The sequence below is a fragment of the Stigmatopora nigra genome, chromosome 19, assembly GCF_051989575.1.
Source record: "Stigmatopora nigra isolate UIUO_SnigA chromosome 19, RoL_Snig_1.1, whole genome shotgun sequence".
In the NCBI taxonomy this organism is placed as follows: Eukaryota; Metazoa; Chordata; class Actinopteri; order Syngnathiformes; family Syngnathidae; genus Stigmatopora; species Stigmatopora nigra.
Genome location: NC_135526.1, coordinates 9,944,138 through 9,961,873, shown reverse-complemented (window position 1 = coordinate 9,961,873; position 17,736 = coordinate 9,944,138). Strand labels below are relative to the sequence as shown.

The following is a 17,736-nucleotide window of genomic DNA, read 5'->3' as shown; positions in this document are numbered from 1 at the left end:
CTGAGTCTAAAGACCTCATCTCTATAGGGTGTCTCATTTTACCCCATGATCATCCCCACCACCGTTACATCGTCCACAAATTACACAATGATGTTCCCAGGATACGTGGGTCTGCAGTCGGGTGTAGAGCAAGTAGAGTAGTGGACTCAGCACAAAGTCTTTGGGCGAGCTGGTGCTGAGCGTTTGGGCAGACAAGAGGTGGCGACCTAGCTTCACATGCTGGGGTCGCTCGGTTTGCTTTGGCAGCCTTAATGCCTCTTTTCAGGTTGGCGCGAGTAGCACTGTAGAGGATTTTGGGGCACGGAGGAGTGATCGGACCTTGCCGGTCATCCATGGTTTACGGTTTGGGTAGACCTGGAAGTTATTCTCCAGAAGTTGCAGGGTGTTGAATATTATTATTCATTCATTTGCTGAACCGCTTTGTCCTCACTCGGGTCACGGAGGTGGGGGAGCCTATTCCACCGACTTCAGGCACAATGGGGTAGGGGCAAATTAGATTGACCAACTAACCTACCATGCATGTTTTTGGAATGCGGGAGGAAACCAGAAAACTCGGAAAAACCCACACAGACCATGCAAACACCACATAGGTGGGCCAACCTGGATTTAAACTCAGGACCCCATCACTGTGAGGCCGACATGCTAGCAACTCATCCGCCGGGCCACCCTGAATATAATTTTTCCAAAAATAAAAGTATGTATACACTACTTTTTGTGTATTTACTATAACAAAATAGTTTATTTAATGTCTTCCTGGTGCAAATGTGTAGTAATATATTAAATTATTTCCTGTATTACTTATAACATAAACATATCCATATTTTTTTAGCATGCCACAATATATATATGACAAATGTATTGATTGGCTGAGCCACTTATGTTATGTAGGTTTCACCTATAGTGAATAAATTCACTGTTTCAACACCACACCTCCTTGTCAGGGTCACCGTGTGGCTATTAATTACGAATTGAATATCAAATGCTTGCATTTCTATGTTTATATGATACACAATATAAATTATATTAATAGACCTGAAGTGATGCGAAAGATATGATACTTGTAATTATATAAATACGAATTGATCATAAAATATTTTACATTTGTATGGACAGAAAGCAAACCTCCCTGAGCCCACTGAGTACCAGTGTGAGCGACATCATCATTGCTCGCTATAGGCACACACCAGTATCACACCTGCCATAAGCAGGTGCATGTCTACTACATATAAATGATTTAGTAATAATAAAATGTAATGATTAATATCTGTGAATGGGCGGCTCGGTGGATGAGTGGTCGCGACGGGATCGTAACAGTGAGTGTGCCTGGCTGTCTGTCTCTTACAGGGTGTCCACCACCCCTGGCCCAAAGTCAGCAGGGATAGGCTCCTGGCCCAAAGTCACCAGGGATAAGCTCTAGCACCCCCCCACGAGTCTGAAAGCGGTTCAGAAAATGGATGAAAAAATATCTATGAATAAAACATCTTCATAAATGCCATTAGAATATGCACAAACCAGGCTTAAATTTTATCTTATTTTACACATCTGCCCTTCTCACTTATCCCTCTCGTTCAAATATCTTTTCTGCTGAACGTGTCAATTGAGATAGTCAGGTTTCCATTTATATGCGATATTTTTCCATGATTTTGCTTTGATTTATTTAATAAGGGATAGCACATATTAGTGAACATATTTGTATTCATGTTAATGAACATATATGTAAGATTGTAGCCGGGGGCTAATTTCCATTTATAGTCCATTGTGTAGGTTGAAGACAAACGATCACACATACTAGAGACACAGACACGCACACAACCACAAACAGTAGATTTAGAGAGAGTTGTCACCCAATATCACCACTTGATAGGAGGGCTGCAAAACACGAAAAACATAATAGAGGACAAAGCTACTGCCACTGGATGCCATGCAAACAGTGCCATCATGGGGAAAATGGTATAAAAAAAATTAAAAAAAATACAAAGTTTGGATTTTATTTACTGCGCGCCATGATTGCTGCTGCACATAGAAGACGAGAGTAGTGCGCAATTGCGCACGCACGCAGCTTAGAGGGAACATTGGTCATGCCAGTATTTTTATTTTATTTTATTTTAAAACGTTGACAAATTTCAACAAATATGAACACCTGAGGTTTGATAGTATTCAAAGGGAAGCTGGTCACAACCTGCAATAACGATTCTTAATGAGGATAAGTGGTAGTTTTTCCTTTTCTGAAGAGTGGACAGTGGAATTAATACAATTAAAAACACTGACATGGTTTTAAAAAAAAATCAGAGGGAGATCCTCTTATTCAGGTGTCCTGGTGTATGCTGGCTCTTCTCTGGATATGGGATATCTCCACGATGGGCATCAGGAGCTGGAAGGCATCCTGAATGTAGGACGCACTGTTGGACGCCTGCGAGTAAAACAGAACTATTGTTTAGCGCTTAGGATACGTGGCTTGTCTTTTAAAGCTAAACTTCAGACTGTTCTCCATGAGGGCGTTTTTACCATTAGCATAGTGAAAATGAAATTAATAAATGAGCATTACTTTTTTTAGTTGAATGAGCTTATGTACTCCTAAACTTTCAGATCAGTGCTTACTGTCCTAAATCAAGAAAGTAGCCTGGAGGCCTGCCTCCAAAATTCAGATACAAACCTCAAGGAAGACTCCTGTTATGACCGGGTTGAGGACTTCTCCCTTCTCATTTGTCTGGAAAAAAAAACAACTCGTAATCCTTACATTTTGTTAGGATATCTGATCTTACTCACCCCAGCTTCTGTTAAACAGGAGGTAAAATGTTTGGAAAGCAATGAGACTTCTTTACACAGCACAACTGTCAGCCTGTGGTTGGCAATGGAAAAGGAAGGATAGGATTGTATTCATATTTTCACAGTACACAAAAAAACATGATACAAATTAAGGACAAACATTAATTCTTGGATTTTTTAAATTGTTATTGCCACAGCGAACACAATGACACATTGACGTAGTCGTTGGGAGGAGCATATCACAATTTTACACAACTCCCACACTAAAAAAATGCATGAACAACACATGAAGATTGGTTTCCAATAAACCATGAATAATATCTTACTGTGATAGGACCTTTGCTTCAACTTCGCCATTGGAGAGGAGCAGGGTCTCACCCAGCTTGTGGAAAAGTTCAATGGAGCATGCTGTCAACTCAGCCAGACTCCTGATCGCGGCGTTGTTCAGGTCCTAAGGAAAACATAATAATAAAAGTAACCTTAAAACCTAAAATCTAATGAAATCAAGTGCTAATGACGCGAAAAATGCTTAAACATAGCACACAGTGACAATCATGTGTTAATGTCCAGTCAAAAGCTGGTGCAATGAGGATTAATTAAAATGTGTTCACTTAACCTCCCAAGACCCTGACTCTTGCAAGGCAGGCATTTTTTATTTTCTATTTGATATTTAGGCTAATTGTGACCTGATGCGTATAAAGACAAATAATTATCTTTTTACATGATGAAGTTTCTGAGAAAAAATATGTCCACATCATAAGTGGACACCAGCCAGGCCTTTGTAGTCCAAAATTTAACATTACAGTCTTGTGACAACCAAAAATGTGATGTCCATATGTGTGGACGCCAGGTTCTAGGAGGTTAAAGGTAATGTAAGTGAGCCACATCTTGGTTTCTATTTCAATAAAAGTTGTTTCATCATTAATAACTTGTTGACTATAACAGTGCAGTAAAACAGTTGCTAAAACATACTCCACAAGAAGGTGCCGTCTCATTGTGTGCGTCCATACCTCGACAGTGAGTTTGGTCCTCTCGTCTTCACATTCCTTGACATCCTGCGAAGACTTGTCCAGATACACAGTCACACTGCATGCTCTTCTACAAGCCTGTCAGGGTGTAAAGTAGCATTTGATTGAAAACAGACCAATGCGTGACTGGACGTTTGGTCGCCGGTCTTTTGGTTGCCGGTCATTTGGTCGCCGGTCATTTGGTCGCCGGTCATTTGGTCGCCGGTCATTTGGTCGCCGGTCATTTGGTCGCCGGTCATTTGGTCGCCGGTCATTTGGTCGCCGGTCTTTTGGTCGCCGGTCATTTGGTCGCCGGTCATTTGGTCGCCGGTCTTTTGGTCGCCAATCAAATGGTGACAGGAAGTTTACGGTTGAAACCAGATCTCAAAATTATAATCATGAGAGAGAGTTTAATATCTAAGAGAGAGAGAGTTTAATATCTAAATATCAACTGTTGATTCATGAGAGTTTAATATTTAAGTACTGTTTAATATCTAAGTACTGTTGAAAACAGTAGATGATTAGATAATAAACTCTCATGAATATAATTTTGTGAGCTGGTTTCAACAGTAAACTCTCTGTCACCATTTGACCGGCGACCAAAAGGGACCAAAAGACGACCAAGAGACCGGCGACCAAAAGACCGACGACCAAACGTCCGAGCACCGACCAATGAGGTGCTTGCATACAGTTGCGGTCAAAAGTTTACAAACACTTGTGAAGAACATAATGTCATGGCTCTCTTGAGTTTTCAGTTATTTCTACAACTCAGATTTTTCTCTGATAGTGATTAGAACACATACTTATTCGTCACAAAAAACATTCATGAAGTTTGGTTCTTTTATGACTTTATTATGGGTGAACAGAAAAAAAGTGATCACATCTGCTGGGTCAAAAATATACATACAGCAGCACTAATATTTGGTAACATGTCCCTTGGCTGTTTTAAATTCAATTGGGTGCTTTTGGTTGAATCTTTGACCACTCCTCTTGAAGAGAGAGAATTGGTGCAGTTCAGTTAAATTTAATGGCTTTCTGACATGGACTTGTTTTTTCAGCATTGTCCACAAGTTCTCAATGGGGTTTAAGTCAGGACTCTGGGAAAGCCATTCGAAAACCATAATTCTAGCCTGATTTAGCCACATCATTACCACTTTTGATGTGTGTTTGGGGTCATTGTCCTGTTGGAACACCCAACTGCGCCCAAGGTCCAATCTTCGGCTGATGACTTTATGTTATCTTGAATAATTTGAAGGTAATCCTCCTTCTTTATTATCCCATTTACTCTCTGTAAAGCACCAGATCCATCGGCAGCAAAGAGCCCCATAGCATAATACTACCACCTTGATAGTAGGCTTGGTGTACTTCGGGTTAAAGGCCTCACCTTTTCTCCTCCAAACATATTGCTGGGCATTGTGGCCAAACAGCTTGATTTTTGTTTCGTCTGACCACAGAACTTTCCTCCAGAAAGTCTTATCTTTGTCCATGTGATCAGCAGCAAACTTCAGTCAAGCCTTAAGGTGCCGCTTTTGGAGCAAGAGCTTCCTTCTTGCACGGCACACCCATGTTCCAGCAGCTTCTAATTCTTGGCAAATCTGCTTTTTGGTGACTCTCGGTTGAATCTTGACCCTCCTGACCAATTTTCTCTCAGCAGATTATGGCTTGCGTTTTCTTCCTGATCGTGGCAGTAACAAAACAGTGCCATGTTTATACTTACAAACCGTTGTTTGCAGTGTTGCTCTTGGGACCAGCAGCTGCTTTGAAATGGCTCCAAGTGACTTTACTGAATTGTTCAAGTCAATGAATCATTTTTAAGATCCATGCTGAGTTCCTTTGACTTTACCATTGTAGCGTTTGAATCCAATGAGCCCTATTTAAATGGCCTCAGAGAAGTAAGTCACCAGCTGCAGTCACTCATAATCACTCACAAGAAGTTAAGAAGCCATGCTGTAAAGCTAATTACACTGACAACTTTCTAAGTCACTAAAATTGTTAATTTGTGTTGCTGTATGTATATTTTTGACCCAGCAGATTTTATCACTTTTTCTGTTAACCCATAATAAAGTCATAAAAGAACCAAACTTTATGAATGTTTTTTGTGACAAAGTATCTGTTCCAATCACTCCATCAGAGAAAAATCAGAGTCGTAGAAAAATAACTCAAGAGAGCATGACATTTTGTTTTTTCACAAGTGTATGGAAACTTTTGACCACCACTGTATATCTTGTGTACCTTGCTGAGTTTTTCAGCTGTAGTGGAGACAGCTAGACCCTCCAAGGCCTGGGTGAGCTCACTTTCAAAGTCAGATCCATCTTGGTCTGAAAATGACACAAAACTACTTGTGTTGACAACCGCTGGACAGGAAATACATATTGAACTTGGAACGCACTAAATGACTTTGTACCTCTCTTTTCGTCTACATCCTCGTCTTCAAACTCCATATTGGAAAAGGCATCCTTAATGAGTTCCAGCTCGCCTCGGAGCTTACCTAACTCATCGCCTGAAAGTGTCATCAACACGGACTTTACCTGTCAGTGGAAAAAAATGCTAAATATCCTTATTTAATTTTTTTTTTTTTTAAAAAAACCCCTCCTGCCCAACTGACTTTGGACTCGCTTTCCCGAGAGAGCATCTCTAGAGCCTCGAGGTGGGCCAAGCCCTGGAATTGGTCGAAGAGCACCCCGTAGTGAGCGACTGTCTTCTTCTCCGATGAGTCCAAAGACACTTCTGTTTGAAGCTCCTCTCGCTCTTTGGCCTCCCTTAATACCTGATGTTGATAGAGAGAGAGAAAAAAATCTTGGCCTATGGACTTTCATTGGTCATCCTTTGTAACTTAATGTGTTAACCTGAGAGAGAGTGGAGTTTGTGATCATGAGGCCTTTGGTTTTCTTGAAGCCAGGGTCACCCTCTGCAATAACGTCCATCGTCTTCTTCCCGATGAACTCCAGAGCATCCAGTCCACCGTTGATTACCGTCTTTCCCTGCAGGCATGGGATTGTACCATAAGTATTGCCACGTATTAGCCACAGCTTAGTGCTTTACAGAGTTAAGTCCTTTGTTCCGAAAAAGTTAAAAATAATAATAATACTTATAAAAATAGAAAACAAATTTGCCCCCCTTATTGTGGTGGTGGGGTTTGTGTGTCCCAGTGATTCTTAGAGCTATGTTGTCTGGGGCCTTGTGCCACTGGTAGGGTCACCCATGGCAAACTGGTTTGAGGTGAGGAACCAGACAAAGAATGGCTCAGAAGACCTCTTATGATGAGAAACATTGTTTAACAATGGGGTCTGGCCTGGCACACTCCGAAGATACGACGTGGGTTACCCTTCACATGGGTGTGTCGACAGTCGGGCGTCAGCCAAAGGAGGGATCTTTGGCGGTCCAATCCCCGGCTGCAGTAACTGGCTCTTGTGACCTGGAATTTCAGCTCTCTAGTTGGGAAAGAGCTTGACCTGGTGCGTGAGGTTGAGAAATTTTGGATCGATGTGTGCGGGCTCACCTCTATGCACACCTTGGGTTCTGGTATCACTGCTGTGGAGGGGGGTTGGACATTTTTTGGTCGCCGGTCTTTTGGTCGCCGGTCTTTTGGTCGCCGGTCTTTTGGTCGCCGGTCTTTTGGTCGCCGGTCTTTTGGTCGCCGGTCTTTTGGTCGCCGGTCTTTTGGTCGCCGGTCTTCTGGTCGCCGGTCTTTTGGTATTGTGGGGGGTACTCCGGAAGTATGGGATTCCAGAACCCCTATTACGCGGGATCCGGTCCCATTATGATCGGTGTCAGAGTCTGGCCAGGTAGCTGGCAATAAGTCGGATCCATTTCCATTGGGGGTTGGACTCCGCCGGGCTGCCCTGTGTCACTAATTCTGTTCATTACTTGTATCGATAGAATATCTAGGTACAACCGTGGTGTTGAGCGGTTCCGGTTTGGTGGCCTCAATATTGCCTCCCTGCTATAAGCAGATGATGTGGTTCTTTTGGCTTCATCAGGCCGTGATCTCCCAACTTTCGCTGGAACGATTCCCAACTGAATGTGAAGAGGTGTGGATGTGGATCAGCACCTCCAAATCTGAGACCATAGTCCTCAGTCGGAAAAAGGTGGCCTGCCCTCTTTGCGTCAGGGATCAGGTCCTTCCCCAGTTGGAGGAGTTTAAGTATCACGAGTGAGGGAAGAATGGAGCGGGAGATCGAAGGGCGCATCGGTGCAGCATCTGCAGTGATGTGGACTCTGTATCATTCCGCCGTAGTGAAGAAGGAGCTGAGCCAAAAGGCGAGGCTCTCTATTTAGCGGCCGATCTACGTTCCCACCCTCATGAGCTGTGACCGAAAGGACAAGATCCCAGATACAAACGGTTGATGTGAGTTTCTTCCGCAGGATGTACGGACTTTCCCTTAGAGATAAGGTGAGAAGCTCTATCATCTAGGATCTAATCCCAGCCCCTCCTCCGGATTGAGAGGACCCAGATGACTTGGCTCGGGCTTCTGATTAGGATGTCCCTTAGATGCCTCCCTCGGGAGGTGTTCTGAGCACGTCCCACCGGGAGGAGGCCACGGAGCCGACCACAGACACGCTGGGGAAACTACGTCACCAAATATCTATGATGAGTGTCCATATTGGGCATTTTGCTCCAGGGGACCATACTACATACAGCACACAGCACATGGACCGACTGCGGCCCACTGCTCAATTTTTATTGGCTCACAGCATGTTGAAAATGTTGGCTGAATGTGAACTGCAAAAGAAACTTAAAATCAATCAACCTATACATTCTATGGCACTTTTCAGTGTTAAAACTAGATAGTGCTGGTCAATAGTAAACAGTAACTCTCCAAAGGTTAGCATTGAGCTATGATAATAATAATCCTCGACTACCATTAATGAAACTGGATTTGACGCAGTTAAAGGGAAGTTAATGACTAAAAATAATAATATATACTTGTAGTCACATTAGAGATGGGGTGTGTGCGTGTGTTCCCTTTGGTAGTTGACATACAGTATTTTGAACCACGCTGGTGAGCGATGTGAGCATCCCCATAGCACCTGTCGCCACTTGTTCCACCTCACCACTCCCGCCCTCATCTTCCACCGGGGTAAAGAGCTCGCTGGGGCCCGGGATGCCTAGCGACGTCTCGGCTTTCTCGATGACTTGAGTCAGCCCCTGGCCTGAATAACCATCATGGTGGTGAAAATAATGAATATATAAGGTCGTCTTAGGTGGAGAGTGGGTTTTCAGACATGTACTTACCCACAGTTGTCACAGTGGCGGTGGCCGTGGAGAGGATAGATTTACCCCAGTCGCCCCAGTAACTCCAACTTGTTTGGGCAACTGGAGACTGAGTTGGTGGCGACTAAAAGAAAGAGCAAAGGCATGTAGTCAATTGGAGAAAAGCCAGACTCTGGATTGCTAACTTTTGAACTTTTGGGTGGACGCTGGACAAAAAAAAATAAAAATCAGATTTTCTTTTCATCCGAGACTGTTTATTTTATATTATAACCCAAAAATATTCTTACCCTAGGGTTACATATAAAATTATTTATTTTTTCTGGACAATGCAAGCTGTATTCTTTTCAATTAGACGTTATCATTATTAATTATCCTTCAGTTAATGAGAACAAGCACTTTGTATTTTTTTTAACCAGAGGCTGTCAAATTGCCACTCAGGTAGATATTGTTATTCTTGTGGTCACTTACTTAGAAGTCCTACTCCTCGGTCATTCGTTAACTAATCGTATCGATGTCATGTAGCAACCGCCAGTTTATACCAATTTTTTTATTGTATCAGGGATAAATAATTGTAATTTTTGTGCAAATATTGTTGCTGTATTTTACCCAGTTGAGAGCATGTGCTTCGTCACAGCTTTCAGCCTGTGGTTTTCTCTAGCACACTCACCTTTGTTTTAAAAATATTTAATGAGCACATCTCCTCATCTCATTTTCTGAACGGCTTTTTCCCCATTAAGGTCATGGGGGGTGCTCGAGCCAATCCAAGCTGACGCCGGGCCATAGTCGGGGGACACCCTGAATCGGTGGCCAGCCGATCAAAGGGGCACAAGGAGATGGACAACCATGCACACTCACACCCATACCTAGGGGCAAGTTCGAGTGTCCAATCAGCCTGCCATGGATGTTTTTGGAATGTGGGAGGAAACCTGAGTACCCTCAGGAAACCCACGCAGGCCTGGGGTTAACATGCAAATTCCACACAGGTGGAAGCTGGATTTGAACCTAGGACCCCAGCACTGTGAGGCTGACGCACTAACCAATCACGGCACCGGGCCGCCCTATTGACCACATTACTATTTTATTTTCATTTTGAGATAAGGGATTGATTACCCTATTGGTCCGAACATAAGACGACCTCGAATATAGGACGACCCCTTCTTTTTCATGTTTGCCAAAAGACTCCTCTTGGCCAGCTGAAATATGGAGAAGATCCGGCAGTCTTGCATCTGTTTTGAGAACTAAACATTCTATTGTAACTCGGGTTCTTGACTATCGACTTCTCACACTGATCCGGTAGACCTTCATTTGTTTTGAGAACTATCGACTTCTCAAAACTGTTTTAACACGCCTCCCATGGGAGCTGAGATGTCTGTTGTATGTCTGAAATTTAAAAAAACAGCAAGAGAGATGCGTCTAACGGCAGAATAAACCTTGGACGAAGACGCGTCAGCTTCGCATTCTCTCTTGCAAGAACACCTCAGATGAGTCTGAGGTCTCTTTTATTTGTGTGTGCATTTGAGAATGCCTATTGATGAACCTATCAAACACCAATTTTAATTTTATCCAGAACATAATAGTACATCTGAAACAAATCATAACAATATATTAAAGAGTCTTGAACCAAATCTGAATACAGAAAAACATTGCAATAAAATAATGCAAAATGATTTAGACTTCAGAGTCGCTGAGATCTGTCGTGTCAGGACAATACTCCTTACAAACATCGTCTTCTTCGCTTTGCTCAGTGTCACCCTTTGGCTCCTCCCATAGCACGTCATCGTCACTGAAGTCCAGGGCATGTGATATGCAGCATTTTTTAAACCGGTGGGTGATGCTTTTTGAGGAAATTGCATCCCATGTGTGGAGGATCCACTCACAGAATCCAACATACTGGAGGCCCCTAAATCTCTCCAGTCCAGGGGTGGGCAAACTATTCCACAAAGGGCCGCCGCAGTGGGTGCAGGTTTTCATTCCAACCCTTAAAAATAGGACACCTTTCCACCAAACTGGTGACCTACAAGTGCAATCAGTGGATTGCAGTCAGGTGCTTCTTGCTTTCTGCGGAAATCTCAGTGATCAAAGCGTCTGTGCTGGATCGGTTGGAACAAAAACCTGCACCCACAGCGATCCTCGAGGACCGGTTTGCCCAACCCCGCTCCAGTCGGTGTGAGCGCATGATCACCAGACAGGGGCCACTCTTTGTATTTCTTTCGCAGATTGTCTTTGAAAGGTTTATTGACCACAACATCCAACACATACAGCCGAGTTCCCATTCATTGCCTTCACTTGTTTTTGACTGGATGTGACAAGTGTCCAAAAAATGCATCCAAAATCAGCATGTTCCTCTTTTTCCGAGTCTCCCAAGCCATCTGCCCCACACAACCTTGAGCCACGAAAAGCTCGGTTTCCATCCAGCCCTTTTCCTGGGCATGTACAATAATGTCCGCTGGCATCGACTCCTTAGGTACTGTCCTACGTGTTAAAATCATATATCGAGAGTTTGGTTTTGTCTGCGAGGCAGGCTAATATGATGGTGGCGTGCCTCTTCTCAATTCCAATGGATTTTAAAATAATAGATTTCCCACCTTTCTTGTGTACAGTGACAGGTGTTGCCATGCCAATAGACACAGGTCTCTGATCAGAATTGCCAATCTGATCCAGTGGATAAGAGTGCTTTGTTCTCAAGATGATCACGTAGCGCTGAAAAGACAACAGCTTCCCTCATAAGTTAGAGGGCAGTCTCTAGGCTAGACTTGCTCTGCGTCGCAGCGTTAGTCTACGCTGCATCATTGTTTTACACCAGCCGAGGCCTTTGGCTATTTCCACAGCTTTGAGCTGAATGACAGCCCTGCTGATAGCCATCCGGTCCCTTTTCTCATCCGCGTACGCGCACACCCTTCTGTTGAGCTCTTGGAAGCAACCGCTCTGAGGACCACGGAAAGCTTTTCTCTGAATGAGATAATTTTTAGGCGATCTATTTGAGCTCTCCATTTCCGTACATTACACTCTGTGACACCATATGTCACAGCTGCTTGGCAACTGTTTGAAGACTGCTTCATTTATCGCCATCACCTGGAAGTTTGCATCATACTTGTCAGGTGCCGGTAAACCTGGCCGATCTTCGATCCATTTCTCTCCAGATTGTCGCTACGTCTCTCCATTTATTTCTTCTCTTCCTCTCTTTTTTTCTTACCGCTATTCTGTATTTTTCCTCTTAATGCTGTCGCTCTTTTTATTTTTCTTCTTTGTGACAGTGGTTTGCTCTGGCCTAGGGAGTTAAGTTCAATATTCACTTTAAAGAAATCTAGCGACATCTAGAGTTGGGAATTAATATGATGTCTGGACTCCGCAAATAAGACAACTCCCACTTTTTTAGTCTTATTGGAATAAAAAAAATCATCTTATAATCAGGGCAATATGGCACTACTTTACATGGCTGAAGTTAAAAATGAAATTTAAAAAAATGTATAACCAGAATTTACATTACCAATGTTTCGTGAATAAAGCCTTTTATTTAGTATGAATGCCAAATACCTCTTCTGGATGCTCGTCTACTTTAGATGTTTCTCCCAGTCGGGGTTGAGCCTCCGCCCTCCTCCGGGCTTTCCTTGTGGGTGCCACATCTGTCGACACATCAAGCGTGCTTGCCAAGGAGCCGTCAGGCGTCATGGCATCTTGGATCTCGGACACGTTGTCTTCGTGGTTAGACATATTCGATTCTCACATACCGGATGTTCTGACTTCTGAAAAGCTGAAAAGTGTCTAAATTAGTTTTAGAGATGCATTTAATAAACAGGGTGGAGCAGAATTTGGAATTCACTCCAAGGTTAGGATTTTATTTAGCTGGTGTTTCAAGTTGGGTTTTGTATTACACAGTCAGGTTTAAAATCCCATTAAATTTGAAATCCCTCTTAGTCATAAAATAAACACAGTGGTGTATATATACGTGTGAGTTGAACTTTTTTTATGTTTTTTTCATTTATTTATTAATTTATTTTGCATTAATTTTACCAACTTTCCACTGGATACATAGCAAGAATTTTACAGCAGAATGTCGATATTATTAAAAAAAACCTAACTTTTCAACGTTACTGCATTTTTATACAAGGTAAGTTTCTTCTGAGACCATCATTTTTGTAAACAACTCACCTCGTCGCTTTGTATTTCTTTCCAGCTGTCAAAGTGTGTATGCTAGCAAATAAACCAGCCTACGTGCAGTTTCCCCCTTATACAACAGCAACAACAACATGGATACATTCAAGGTGTAACTTTAGGATTCGATCAAGTATCATTGATCTTAGAGTTCGAAGCCATTAAGAATAGAAAAGTACTTAATGTTGCTATCTTTTTGTTTTCGAACGAGCTTTGCCAGCCACGTCACAATCGCGTCTCCTCATACAGGCATGGTTTCGGACAATAAGTTCCGGTTAAATGTTCCAAAATAAGACCAAACTGTACGTAGATTGTAAATACAAAACCAAATGTTGTCATCTACATTTTAACTTCACGAATACAAGTAGCATATTTAAAAAAATAATAATAAATATAAGTACTACTTAGAGTATACAAAAAAAGGCAAACATTTTACCTCGGACCATGCCACACCTACCACACCACCTACTAACTTAATGCGGAAGTAAACGACACGGCCGAATCGAAAGGTGATTATTTAACTTCATGCAGATTCGACAACGATAAGAGGCTTTATATATGTGAAAGACTGGGTGACTTTGTACAATAACATAATTTATAGTAAGATTTTAAGATTCGAAATAGTTTATGGCGGTAGAGGATTCCAATATTGCTCGTCCACCTGGACGCAATAAGACCTGCTTTGTTAGCAATTTATTTGTGCGCAGGTGTGAAAAAAACTGAACTTTTACAACATTTTAACGTTCTTCCACTTCATGTTTGTTTTCAAATGTGGATAGTTTGAGGTTAAACATTTTCTGCCATTGATAGTTATAGATGTCCAATCTATTATGACTGGCAAGTGAGGCCTGTCCCTCCCAGTCAAAATTAATTGGACGTCTGGCGACGTCAGTGGCAATGAAACGTTCCCATTCAACCGCAGACCTCATATTTCAACTAGATTGGACCTCTTTCACCACAAATGCCAACAAATGAATTTATTCTGATGTTTCCAATGCACATAACTTTAATGGCTGATATTGACTACCGTAGAACTGTTTTTTTTTTAATATACTTTTTCTGCAGGTCTGCCCATCGTCAACATGGTAGGCGCTACGGTAATCTCTATGCTGCTGCTACTTTGGATCTGTGCTGTAAACTGTGCCGAGAACCGAACGGATGTGGAAACCATATCTGGCGCTGTAGTGCTTAAGGAGGGAATCACTACCCTGATCGAGTGTAACGTGACAGGGGTCCGCGGTGACGTCAGATGGTATGGCCCTGGTGGACGACTCCTGTTCGGGGATACAAGTAGGTAGAAAGACTGATACCCTCAAGATCACATTGTCGGAAACCAAAACTCTCCAAAAAAGGATGGGACCATGACTGTCGATAGTAGTAGTAGAGATGCGGTGAAGACTAAAAAAGTAATAGACTAAAAGTAGTAGACTAAAAGTAATTCATTCATTCATCTTCCATACCATGCATCCTCGAAAGTGTTCTGGGGGTTGCTGGAGCCTAACCCAGCAGATTTTGGTTGAAACTGGTCACCAGTCAGCCGTAATGCACACAGTGAGACAAACGAACATATGTACGTACTCACAATCATACCGCCCCCAGTGCCTGCCAGCACCAAAGTCAGGTGAGTGAACGTTTAACCCCCGAGGCGACAACTATTAAAATGTATTCTATAAATAATACATGCACGTGAATATATTTTTCACTATTTTATGCCCTTGTGAAGATAAATGGAACAAAAAAGAGAATGATTTAATGAATGATTTTATTAACTACCACAGATGGGAGTATTCCTTGTGACAGTGTTAACATTTTAATACATTCAGATTCACCATTCTACATACTGAAGCAGTTGAACTGGATGGATTTAACAAGATTAAAAAAAATGTCTGTCTATGTCCTTGCAGGCGGAAAGTGGATTGTCAAGGAAACGGGCGAACTCAACATTACCACTGTTTCTTTTGAGGACCGTGGTCGCTACACATGTGTTTCAGAGAGTGGCAACTACAGCGTCATTGTGCGCGTGGCCTACACCTACAGCGGCCTTGGGGTGTACTACGTGGGTGTCTGTCTAGCGACCTTCTCTGTGACCTTAGTCCTCAACTTGACCCTTCTGGGTATGGTCCGAGGCCACCTGAAGAAGACGGAGTGGGCCGTCAACGAGTTCTTCCGCACCGAAGGCATCGAGAAGCTCCAGCGTGCCTTGGAGATCGCCCGCCACATCCCTATCATCACTTCTGCCAAGACACTAGAGCTGGCCAAGGTGACACAGTACAAGACCAAGGAGTTTGCCCGGCACATGGAGGAGTTGGCTCGCAGTGTCCCGTTGCCCCCGCTTTTACTCAACTGTCGCGCTGGCGGAGAGGGGCCAGATAATGTCCTGCCTACTGTGAGCGGGAGGGAGGCGGCTGATGGCGGGGCACGGGAGCAATCAGATGACCAGGAAACTCACGTGCAGGTGTAACAATCAATAGGTCTGCATCAATGGACTTTGTTGAACTGGCCTTGGTGTTTTCATTCACAACTTTAGTGAGCTCTGACCACAATCGTAATGTTAGATACTCTTACCTTAAACCATCGTAAAAAGGCATGACTCCATCTCCGCAACTAGAAAACAAGTTTTTATTTTTAACTACAGTACAGTAGCACTTTCCAGATTTAATGTCTGACATTTTTTTTCAGAAACTCCATAGGTCCATAGGAGTTTCTATAGACATATCAAGGATGACAAACAAACAAACAAACAAAATGACTGAGTGCAAAAAAGAGTAAAATACATAAAAACATAATAAAAATATTTCGGTATCTTGTGAATCTGTAAGAAGGCTTTTCAACCTTAATTGCAATTATCTCATTTTCCGAACCGCTTTAGCCTCATTAGGGTTGTGGGGGGTGCTGGAGCCTATGCCAGCTGACTCCGGGCCAGAGGCAGGGGACAGCCGTAATCGATAGCCAGCTGATTCCAGGGCACAAGGAGACGGGCAACCTTGGACACTCACACGCATACCTAGGGACAATTTAGAGAATCCAATCAGCATACCATGCATGTTTTTGGAATGTGGGGGAACTGGATTACCCACAGGAAACCCGCGCAGGCCCAGGGGAGACCATCCAAACTGCACACAGTTGGACCGACCTGGATTTGAACCTAGGACCCCAGAGCCGTGAGGCCGACGCGGAAACCAATCGCACCACCTAATTGCAATTATTTTAATTTGTTTTGCAAGGGAAATAAATACAATTTAGCACCTGAAAATGTTGTACAGCCGCACACAACATATTGTCATATTTAGTACCAAGTCATGTTTGAAATGTAGTTACATTTTTTTTATCCTGAAGAATAGCAACTTAAATATGTATTTATGAAAATAAATCTTACTGTGATCCTTCACCTTTAATGATCCATGATCATTATATAACAATGCAAGCAGATGGGCTGTCACACCAACACTGGTGGCTCATCTGAGTTGCGTGGACGTGCTTGACTTTTCTGACAATTAACTGTTAGACTAAACTATTTCACCTGACTCCAATTCCTTAACTCTGTAGTCTCCAGTCTAACAATGGAGCGTGTTCAGCATCGGAGGAGACAAACCAGGGTTGAGCGAGTTTATCCACAGATGGTTTATTCCATTCAAATTGATTCATACAGAGCTCCGGGTCTCCCTCCCATAGAATAAGCCCGCTGAGTGTTGATGTCCCAAAGCGGAGGATGGAAAAGACATTGTCCAAACCCGCGTTTGCCCAGTTATAGTCCAACAAAAATGCATATTCATTTGCTGATTAATAATGAGATGTGGGCTGGTCCAGGGCTGCTGTGAGGGGGGGTTTCTCTGGGCTCCACATCTTCCAGCCTTGAATCCACATCATCCAGACCTCTGTCTCCGCTGGTCCTATAAAGTCCCGACCCTCTGCCCTGCTCTTTGTTCCTCTGCCCTTTGAAGTCCTCCATCTGGTCTCTTATCAGTGTGAATCCCACCTTGAAACAAGAATCTCAGGAAGAGCCTTTTGTTAACATTGTAGTCGAGGAGTCTCGGACCCATCCTTCTGTTCATATTGTAATTGAATTGAGAACAGGAGCCCAACTCTTCAGTGGCGATACTAAAACAAGACCGCCACAAAAAGAATGAGTAAAATGTGATATCAAAATGAAACAGCCATACTAAAAAGAATGAGTAAAATGTGATATCAAAATGAAACAGCTATACTAAAAAGAATGAGTAAAATATGTCAGATTCTTCATAACCAAATCCTTGATTTGTTGACCGGGCCAAGTCTCTTAAATCAAAAAAAGGTTTTAAACCAAGTTTACACACAAACAGTACACTAAACACTTGTCGTATTGTGGTTCTACAAATCGCATGCACTCAACAATGAAACGGTTATTTGTAATGCCGTGTTCAGAGATACGCACTGCGAGAAATTCTAATTATTACCTGAATCATTCACTTGAATTCAATCGATTTTCCTGGTGGTGAAGTAGCCTTGGGGATCATTGAACCGCTCCATGCCAGTGACAGTTGTATGAATATCTACACAACTGCTTCCAAATAGCCATCCACTAGTAAGTCCGACTGAGCCACCTTCTCTTTACACATT

The 17,736-nt window shown here is 42.8% G+C and overlaps 2 protein-coding genes across 5 annotated transcripts; one reads left to right on the top strand and one right to left on the bottom strand.

The window, feature by feature from the left end:
* Positions 1-2,076: 2,076 nt before the first annotated feature.
* fam114a2 (family with sequence similarity 114 member A2) lies at positions 2,077-13,659 on the bottom strand. 3 transcript variants are annotated; one of them, XM_077740600.1, is made up of 13 exons: positions 13,577-13,659; positions 12,523-12,739; positions 9,010-9,112; positions 8,758-8,927; positions 6,620-6,754; positions 6,379-6,540; positions 6,178-6,301; positions 6,006-6,091; positions 3,777-3,872; positions 3,093-3,217; positions 2,767-2,839; positions 2,654-2,707; positions 2,077-2,410 (listed from the first exon to the last, which is right to left on the bottom strand). In XM_077740600.1, the coding sequence occupies exons 2-13, from the start codon at positions 12,697-12,699 to the stop codon at positions 2,306-2,308; spliced, it is 1,410 nt and encodes a 469-aa protein (XP_077596726.1). In that variant the 5' UTR covers positions 12,700-12,739; positions 13,577-13,659; the 3' UTR covers positions 2,077-2,305. The 3 variants fall into 3 exon arrangements, with proteins under 3 accessions (XP_077596726.1, XP_077596727.1, XP_077596725.1); XM_077740601.1 differs by lacking the exon at positions 13,577-13,659 and adding an exon at positions 13,138-13,464 and having other exon boundaries at positions 12,523-12,731; XM_077740599.1 differs by lacking the exon at positions 13,577-13,659 and adding an exon at positions 13,138-13,428.
* LOC144212596 (microfibrillar-associated protein 3-like) lies at positions 13,498-16,528 on the top strand. 2 transcript variants are annotated; one of them, XM_077740602.1, is made up of 3 exons: positions 13,498-13,649; positions 14,206-14,430; positions 15,045-16,528. In XM_077740602.1, the coding sequence occupies exons 2-3, from the start codon at positions 14,223-14,225 to the stop codon at positions 15,599-15,601; spliced, it is 765 nt and encodes a 254-aa protein (XP_077596728.1). In that variant the 5' UTR covers positions 13,498-13,649; positions 14,206-14,222; the 3' UTR covers positions 15,602-16,528. The 2 variants fall into 2 exon arrangements, with proteins under 2 accessions (XP_077596728.1, XP_077596729.1); XM_077740603.1 differs by lacking the exon at positions 13,498-13,649 and adding an exon at positions 13,663-13,847.
* Positions 16,529-17,736: the final 1,208 nt, after the last annotated feature.